This window comes from Oncorhynchus gorbuscha, linkage group LG15, assembly GCF_021184085.1.
Source record: "Oncorhynchus gorbuscha isolate QuinsamMale2020 ecotype Even-year linkage group LG15, OgorEven_v1.0, whole genome shotgun sequence".
NCBI lineage: Eukaryota > Metazoa > Chordata > Actinopteri > Salmoniformes > Salmonidae > Oncorhynchus > Oncorhynchus gorbuscha.
In genome coordinates this window covers 13,547,597-13,556,869 of record NC_060187.1, presented here as the reverse complement: position 1 = coordinate 13,556,869, position 9,273 = coordinate 13,547,597, and the positions used below count along the sequence as shown (strand labels likewise).

General features: G+C 44.1%; 1 protein-coding gene across 2 annotated transcripts in view; it reads left to right on the top strand.

The window, feature by feature from the left end:
* Window positions 1-8,099, top strand: part of LOC123997621 (thrombopoietin receptor-like) — a 10,097-nt gene extending 1,998 nt beyond the window's left edge. For both annotated transcript variants that reach the window (XM_046302048.1, XM_046302047.1), the window contains exons 2-12: window positions 1-35; window positions 182-387; window positions 643-794; window positions 973-1,138; window positions 1,503-1,614; window positions 1,777-1,937; window positions 5,167-5,345; window positions 5,529-5,688; window positions 5,902-5,986; window positions 6,093-6,180; window positions 6,621-8,099. The exon at window positions 1-35 is cut by the window's left edge. In XM_046302048.1, the coding sequence (XP_046158004.1) occupies window positions 1-35; window positions 182-387; window positions 643-794; window positions 973-1,138; window positions 1,503-1,614; window positions 1,777-1,937; window positions 5,167-5,345; window positions 5,529-5,688; window positions 5,902-5,986; window positions 6,093-6,180; window positions 6,621-7,106 (1,830 nt within the window). In that variant the 3' untranslated portion in view covers window positions 7,107-8,099. The remainder of the gene's footprint in view (window positions 36-181; window positions 388-642; window positions 795-972; window positions 1,139-1,502; window positions 1,615-1,776; window positions 1,938-5,166; window positions 5,346-5,528; window positions 5,689-5,901; window positions 5,987-6,092; window positions 6,181-6,620) is intronic.
* Window positions 8,100-9,273: the final 1,174 nt, after the last annotated feature.

The window sequence follows — 9,273 nt, the reverse complement described above, 5'->3', positions numbered from 1 at the left end:
AACACAGCTTATGACTTCTTCTACAGGAATGATAAGTATGTTCAATGTCTTCTGGTAAATTGTCAAATGTCAATATTTTCAGAAAATACACCAACATGTATTACAGTTGAAGTGAACAGTTGACATACACTCTGTACTGCCAGGCACTGACACCAGTCATCTTTCCTTTGTCCCTGATCAGTGAGGAAAAGGAGAAGCGGTGTAAACTGACTCTCCAGAGGACAGAGAAGGGGGAGGAAGAGGAGGAGGAGGAGGAGGGGAAGGTTCTCCACATCTGCTTCTTCCCTTGCTCTGACGTCTTCCTGTTCACGCTCACACACATCAGAGTGGTGGAGAGCAGCTCCAACTACACACTTTTCACACGCACCATCAGCATTGAGGACCAGGGTGAGAGAGAGAGAGAGAGAGAGAGAGAGAGAGAGAGAGAGAGAGAGAGAGAGAGAGAGAGAGAGAGAGAGAGAGAGAGAGAGAGAGAGAGAGAGAGAGAGAGAGAGAGAGAGAGAGAGAGAGATTTTAGTAGATAGAAAGAGAGAGAGGATTTTAGTAGATAGAAATCTAAAGCTCTCTCTCTCTCTCTCTCTCTCTCTCTCTCTCTCTCTCTCTCTCTCTCTCTCTCTCTCTCTCTCTCTCTCTCTCTCTCAGGTCTCCTGGAACCCCCTGTGAATGTATCCCTTCACCAAACAGGGCAAGCTGGGCAGTTGCAGGTGTCTTGGCATGCACCAAGAGATTGGGAGAACAATGTGCATTATGGGATGCATTACTCCTCCCAGGGACTAGGGGAGAGGACAGAACTGGTACTGAAACTCAGAAACACAACACCAATTCATCCAGTCAGATTCACTGCAAGGGGAAAAAAGGGCGTCCATTTTGTGCAAGGGCGTCCATTTTGTGCAAGAACGTCGTCACTCAAATTCCATTCACTGTGCTGCTGCTGTAGACTTCCTGTGATATTTCTTCCCTCTCTGTCTCCAGATAAAGTACACGAGGTCCCCCATTCACAGCCTGGTTTCTCTGCTGCCAGGGGAGGTGGTCAGCGTCCAGCTGAGGGTCAAACCCAATGGCTACAGTGAGACAGAGACCAGCGGTCACTGGAGCGACTGGTCGGTCCCCATCACTGCCATGGTACCTCAGAGCGCAGGTGGGTGAACTACTGAGTATAGGCTAAAGACGGATAAAGACAACAGTGCACATGTGGGGCAGCAGGTAGCCCGGCAGGTAGCCTGGCGGGTAGGAGTGTTGGACCAGTATCCGAAAGGTTGCTGGATTGAATAAACCGAGCTGACAAGGTAAAAATCTGACGTTCTGCCCCTGAGGAAGGCAGTTAACCACTATTCGACCATTCTCCAAAGACGTGGATGTAGATTAAGGTGGCCCCCTGCACCTCTCTGATTCAGAGGGGTTGGCTTAAATGCGGAAGACACATTTCATTTGAATACATTAAGATGATGTTGTTTACTGACAGCACTGTAAGAGTGATGGGGTTTACTACCACTGTTTTCCAGCTGATATCTCATTGTTGTGTCATACCTCTGACCTGCAAAACATCACCTGCCAATGGAATGGGCAGTCCTATAAAGATGCTACCTACACCTTAAACTACAAGCTGGGACCCAGGTAGATGTTAACATACAAATAACCTCAACAAACATGCAACTCTACATGATTACAGCAAAACGCTCCACAGTGAGACATAAATGAAGGCAACGCTCATATTGCATTGTAAAACATACTTGGTGATTATGTATCATTAAACCTCTGGTTGTGTAATCTCTGCAGTAAAAGGGAGGGTTGGAGAAAGTGTCTGCAGAATGAGAACACCTCCTACCACTGCCGTTTCCATGGAGCGGAGGCCAGCGAGATACTGGTTAAACTCAGTACTGGTCCTGGTTCTCTCAAACGGACCTTCTACACTGAACCCTTCAGACTCAACAACAGCAGTGAGTCACACTGATAATAGATGACTTGGCAGCTGTGAACACTTCCTTTCAGTCAGGCTAACAAGTTTAACCAGCAATACCAAATTGGGTTTAATTATTTATTTACTAAATACCTAACTAATCACACAGAATTACAAATACACATAACTAAATCATAACTTGATTACAAATGACATCATAAAGGAAAACGTCCCTAGCGGGCGGAACAGATATGACAGCTTGTTACACAAAAGAAAAGGGGCTGGGTTTGAGTGAAAGAGCGGGAAGACTGAGGAACAAAGGGAAGAAGTGGTGCTATCGTAAAATACAGTATCTCATGCATTCTAAATGACCGCCTATTTGGAAAAGGAAAATGCAATAAATATTTACTCTGAGCTGCACTTCGGTAGGTTGGTGGTAGATGGAAGGCCGTGTTGCCCAACAGAGTCCTTTGAAGAATGTCTCTGGTTGTCAATTGGATACGTTGTAGTAACGTCGTTGGGTGATAGACGGAATACTCTGTCTATTCCTTCCTAACCCTCGGTTGAATCTGCTGTTGCTAACTCAACGACTAGGAGGTATCACTTCTGTAGTGAATAAGAGTTCAAAGTTCATACCATTCACAACCAAAGCTCACGCTGATATTGGCTTCGTTCTGTAGTTATTATCTGAACCATTCTGACATCGGACCGTCGTCCTCACGTCCTCAGAACAGGAGGTTATATTGTCGTCAAGTGCTTATATAGGAAGGGAGAGGAGGGCATGTCTGAAAAGTTTTATAGCCCATGTCCCTTCACAGGGGCGGGCCACTGATTGAGCAGAGCCCTATCTTATGAAAACCCAAATCTCACATTTTAGAAGCTCATCCCATCACGAATCATTTCATATTCAAACATTTAAATTGAACAACAATTCCATGTGAATCCGATAACTCTGATGTGTAGACTTTCCACTGTAGAGTTTGTCATCTTATCATTGATGAGAATGTCTCAGATGAAAACCGAACTGACATCATATTCATTAAGTACCACCGCATATGCTTCATTGGTAGGATTACCAGAATATAGTTAATTTCCCCCACCTTCTGATGTTCCCAGAATCTCTGTGTTAACCAAGGGATTTGAAAATGTAACCTCAGTAGGGTAGAGAGAGGAAAAAGGGGGGAAGAGGTATTTATGACTGTCATAAACCTATCCCCCAGGCCAACGTCATGACACCGGTATACTACATTGCCATTAAGAGTTAAACAAATGGAAAGAGGTGGAGTCGAGCATGCATTTTTCTTAATTTTTGAAGAATCCTTGTTGACATACAATACCGTTCAAAAGTTTGGGGTCACTTAGAAATGTCCTTGTTTTTGAAAGAAAATCAAATTTTTTTGTCCATTAAAATAACATCAAATTGATCAGAAATATAGTGTAGACATGGTTAATGTTGTAAGTGACTATTGTAGCTGGAAATGGCTGAATTTTAATGGAATATCTACATAGGCATACAGAGGCCCATTATCAGCAACCACCACTCCTGTGTTCCAATGGCACGTTGTGTTATCTAATTCAAGTTTATCATTTTAAAAGGCTAATTGATCATTAGAAAACCCTTTTGCAATTATGTTAGCACAGCTGAAAACTGTTGTCCTAATTAAAGAAGCAATACAACTGGCCTTCTTTAGACTAGTTAAGTATCTGGAGCATCAGCATTTGTGGATTCGATTACAGGCTCAAAATTGCCAGAAGAAAAGGACTTTCTTCTGAAACTTGTCAGTCTATTCTTGTTCTGAGAAATGAATGCTATTCCATGCGAGAAATTGCCAAGAAACTGAAGATTTCATACAATGCTGTGTACTACTCCCTTCACAGAACAGCACAAACTGGCACTAACCAGAATAGAAAGATAGAAAGCGGAGTGGGAGGCCCCGGTGCACAACTGAGCAAGATGACAAGTACATTAGAGTGTCTAGTTTGAGAAACAGACGCCTCACAAGTCCTCAACTGGCAGCTCCATTAAACAGTACCCGCAAAACACCAGTCTCAACATCAACAGTGAATAGGCGACTCTGGGATGCTGGCCTTCTAGGCAGACTACCTCTGTCCAGCGTCTGTGTTCTTTTGCCCATCTTAATTTTGTCTTTTCATTGGCCAGTCTGAGATATGGCTTTTTCTTTGCAAGCCTGCAACTCATTTCCAGCTACATTAGTCATATACAACATTAACGATGTCTACACTGTATTTCTGACCAATTTGATGTTATTTTTACAGACAAAATAAATAGCTTTTATTTCAAAAACAAGGACATTTCTAAGTGACCCCAAACTTTTGAACGGTAGTGTAAATCTGTAACAATACAATCTGTATTATGGACATCAAATAAATACAAATAAATACAACCTTACTGTGAAATACTTACTTACAAGCAGGTAACAGCGACTGGTCACCCCCACTTACTGTGGACACACCTTCAGATATAGGTAACAGTGACTGGTCACCCCCACTTACTGTGGACACACCTTCAGATATAGGTAACAGCGACTGGTCACCCCCACTTACTGTGGACACACCTTCAGATATAGGTAACAGCGACTGGTCACCCCCACTTACTGTGGACACACCTTCAGATATAGGTAACAGCGACTGGTCACCCCCACTTACTGTGGACACACCTTCAGATATAGGTAACAGCGACTGGTCACCCCCACTTACTGTGGACACACCTTCAGATATAGGTAACAGCGACTGGTCACCCCCACTTACTGTGGACACACCTTCAGATATAGGTAACAGCGACTGGTCACCCCCACTTACTGTGGACACACCTTCAGATATAGGTAACAGCGACTGGTCACCCCCACTTACTGTGGACACACCTTCAGATATAGGTAACAGTGCAGTTCAAGAAGAGTTTAAATAATATTGACCAAATAAACTAAAGTAATAAAAAAATAAAAAAGTAACACAATAAAATAACAAGGCTATGTACAGGGGTTACCGGTACCGAGTCAATGTTCGGGGGTACAGGTTAGTTTAGGTCATTTGTACACACACCTAGTATACAGGTCCTGGATGTCAGGAAGTCTGGCCCCAGTGACGTACTGGCCTGTACGCACTACCCTCTGTAGTGCCTTATGGTCAGATGCTGAGCAGTTACCATACCAGGCGGTGATGCAACCGGTCAGGATGCTCTCGATGGTACACTAATCATCTCTGTAAAACTCATGTTATGTCTCTCTCTCCCCTCTCTATATTGCGGTCAGTTCAAACAGGCCCTCCAGGGAGGCTGAGGGGGAAGTGGGAGGGGGGCAGGCTGCGTCTGAGATGGGGCACACCCCTACTCGCTCTGTCTCTCCACCTGATGTACCAGCTCCGCTACCAGCCTCAAGAGGAGGCCGTCTGGAAGGTACAGAGCCTACCTACAGAGCCCACCTGTTCTGTGGTAAAACCATAAGCCTGGCTCTGTCCTTATTGCATATGTAAACAGGGAACTACATGTTTTGTCATGAGTTTGTATTTTGCAGTACAAACCAATAACTGGGTTCAATTCAGTGGAGGCTGAACTGAGCCGTCCTCCCCAAAGCAGCCTCCACTGATGTTCTTGTGTGTTGTCCTCTCTCTTCAGCTGGTGACCCTGCAGGTTTCTGAGAACAGTATTTGTCTGGACGTTCAGACTGGCAGTCAATACTTTATCCAGGTCAGAGCCAGGCCCAACGGGTCAGTCTACGCTGGCTACTGGAGCGACTGGTCACCCCCACTTACTGTGGACACACCTTCAGATATAGGTAAAGTAACACTAGTATGGAGATCACTTTCCATATCTGATTACATAAAATGTCTGCGGTACATGGGAAGGTGGATACTGGTTGATAGTATTCTGTTACGCTCAGGTAGGCCTAGAGAGGTGCAACCCATGAATAGTAGATATTACAGCCACTGCGCTTCTAATCAGGCAGGCTATTGTCATTCTCAAACTCTGGTTCTTTATTTGAACTCAGCAGGGGCCCTCTTCATCATCTGCATTCCTCTCATGATGCTCATCCTATCAGTTGTGTTCCTCTCATTGATCTCCAGGTATCTCAGGTAAGATGCTTTTTTAGTCTGCTTCACACTGCACACACACACACACACATATATATTTCACACCCTATTCATGGACATGCTGTGTACTAAATCATTTTTCCACCAGTAAGCTCAAACGGTATCTGTGGCCACCAATCCCAAAACTTGACAAAGTACTGCACGGCTTCCTGACAGACATCAACGGCCAGACTTGGGTAAAAACGTAATTGATTGCAGTACAGTAGATTAACATTATGGAACTATAATGAACAAAAATATAAACACAGCATTTAATGCATTGGTCCCATGTTTCATGAGCTGAAATAAAAAATCTCAGAAATGTTCCAATATGCACAAAAAGCTTATTTCTCTCAAATGTTGTGGACAAATTTGTTTACATCCCTGTTAGTGAGCATGTCTATGCCCTCCCAAGCCCACCCATGGCTGTGCCCCTGCCCATTCATGTCAAATCCATAGATTAGGCCCTAATGTATTTATTTCTATTGACTGAAATTGTTGCATTTATATTTTTGTGTAGGGTAGATCAATTGAAGGGGTCACATTTGAACTGTGTGTTCAATGTGGTTTATCTTTATGTGGATGTGTTGGAAACATTGGATCTGAGTCTCTGTATGTACCTGTGTTACCTCCATAGGGCCCTCCCTTCATCATCAAGCAATATTCTGAGGAGACCCCAGCCTCTGTGGTGGAGATTATCTCTGAGAGGGAGGCTCCAGATGGAGGGAAGCTTCCCAGGGAGTCCTCCTCACTACTCTCCCCAGAACGAGGCTCCGCTGGCGGGGAGGAGGAAAGGCTCCCCACCCTGGCCCTGGAGCTCAGCCAAGACTACGTGACCCTGGCCACAGATGACGTCATCCCCTGTCTCCGAGGGAACAAGTATGTGTATGACGGGGAGGTGGGGGCAGAGTCTCGAGGCCTGGGGGAAGATGAGGTTCTCCAGATGAGGTGTCACTGCTCCTCCAACTTCCCATCATCCTCCAGTACCACGGACATCCTCAACCGCTCCTACATGCTGCTGGCCGAACAGCCTATAGAGAGACTGGACTGTCAGGACAGCAGCAGGGCCTGCAAGCTCTATGCCAACCTGAAAGGAAAAAACTCAGCTAATGCAAACCCCTGATTGGCACAGCTCAACAAAGGCACACAAACTGGACAGTTACAAAACATCAAAACAATATCCATTACATCACTACCAAAACATGTCCTTGCATACAGCTTATTAAAGATGTATTTTATGACTAATGGGTTAATATATCAAGTGCTCCCAAATGTGGATGAACGGATATGGATTGTTATGTTGCACGGTCATACTATACTGTAAATATATATATTTAACTTGTCACATATCTGTCTGTATATAAGGTATATACTGTACAGTGCATTCAGAATGTATTTAGACCCCTTGATTATTCCACATTTTGTTACGTTTCAGACTTATTCTAAAATGGATTACAACTTCTTCAGGATCGGTGTTGAGCTAACGTAGGCTAAAGGTTGTAAGAAACAAACAAAAAATCCCAGGACATAGACATGTCTGATATGGGCGAAGTTTAAATTCTTGTTAGTCTAACAGCACTGTCCAATTTACAGTAGCTATTCGGCTAAAAAAATACCATCCTATTGTTTGAGGATACAATTATGAAAATGTATGAATAAACCAATTAGGCACATTTGGGCAGTCTTGATACAACATTTTGAATAGATATGCAATATTTCACTGGATCACTCTAAAACTTTGCATTTAACGTGCTGCCATCTAGTGGCCAAAGTCTAAATAACACCTGGTCTGGAATAATACATTATTATGCCCTTCCTCTTGCATTTAAAAATATCTACTACCAGATCTCATGGATTATATTATCCTACATTCATTTCACATTTCCACAAACTTCAAAGTGTTTCCTTTCAAATGGTATCCCGAATGTGCATATCCTTGCTTCAGGGCCTGAGCTACAGGCAGTTAGATTTTGGTATGTAATTTTAGGCAAAAATGTAGGTTTTTAATAAAAATATGCTCAATTTACAATCCGTACCCAATAATGACAAAGCAAAAACAGGTTTTTAGAAATGTTTGCAAATGTATTAAAATTTAAAAACTGAAATATCACATTTACATAAGTATTCAGATCATTTAGTCAGTACTTCGTTGAAGCCCCTTGGGCAGTGATTACAGCCTTGAGTCTTCTTGGGTATGACACTACAAGCTTGGCACACCTGTATTTGGGGAGTTTCTCCCATCCTTCTCTGCAGATCCTCTCAAGCTCTGTAAGGTTGGATGGGGAGCGTCACTGCACAGCTAATCTCAGGTCTCTCCAGAGATGTTAGATCAGGTTCAAGTCCGGGCTCTGGCTGGGCCACTCAAAGATATTGAGACATGTCCCGAAGCCACTCCTTCATTGTCTTGGCTGTGTGCGTTGTCCTGTTAGGTGAACCTTCGACCCAGTCTGAGGTCCTGAGCTCTCTGGAGCAGGTTTTCATCAAGGATCTCTCTGTACTTTGTCCGTTCATCTTTCCCTTGATCCTGACTAGTCTCCCAGTCCCTGCCGCTGAAAAACATCCCCACAGCATGATGCTGACACCACCATGCTTCACCGTAGGGTTGGTATTGGCCAGGTGATGAGGGGTGCCTGGTTTCCTCCAGACGTGATGCTTGACACAGGCCGAAGGGTTTCATCAGACCAGAGAATATTTTTTCTCATGTCAGAGTCCTTTAGGTGCCTTTTGGCAAACTCCAAGAAGGCTGTCATGTGCCTTTTACTGAAGTGTGGCTTCATCTGGCCACTCTACCATAAAGGCCTGATTGGTGGAGTGCTTAGCCTTCTGTAAGGTTCTCCCATCTCCACAGAGAAACTCTGGAGCTCTGTCAGTGACCATCAGGTTCTTGGTCACCTCCCTGACTGAGGCAATTTTCCCAGATTGCTGTTTGGTCAGGCAGCCAGCTCTAGGAAGAACCTTGGTGGTTCCAAACTTCTATTTAAGAATGATGGGAGGCCACTGTGTTCTTGGAGACCTTCAAAGCTGCAGACATGTTTTGGTACCCTTCCCTAGATCATTGCTTCAAAACACAATCCGGTCTCTGAGCTCTACGGACAATTCCGTCGACCTCATGGCTTGGTTTTTGCTGACATGCACTGTCAACTGTGAGACCTAATATAGACAGGTGTGTGCCTTTCCATATCACATCTAGTCAATTGAATTTACCACAGGTGGCCTCTAATCCAGTTGTAGCAACATCAAGGATCAATGAAAATAGAATGCAGCGGAGCTCAATTCCAAGTCTCATAGCA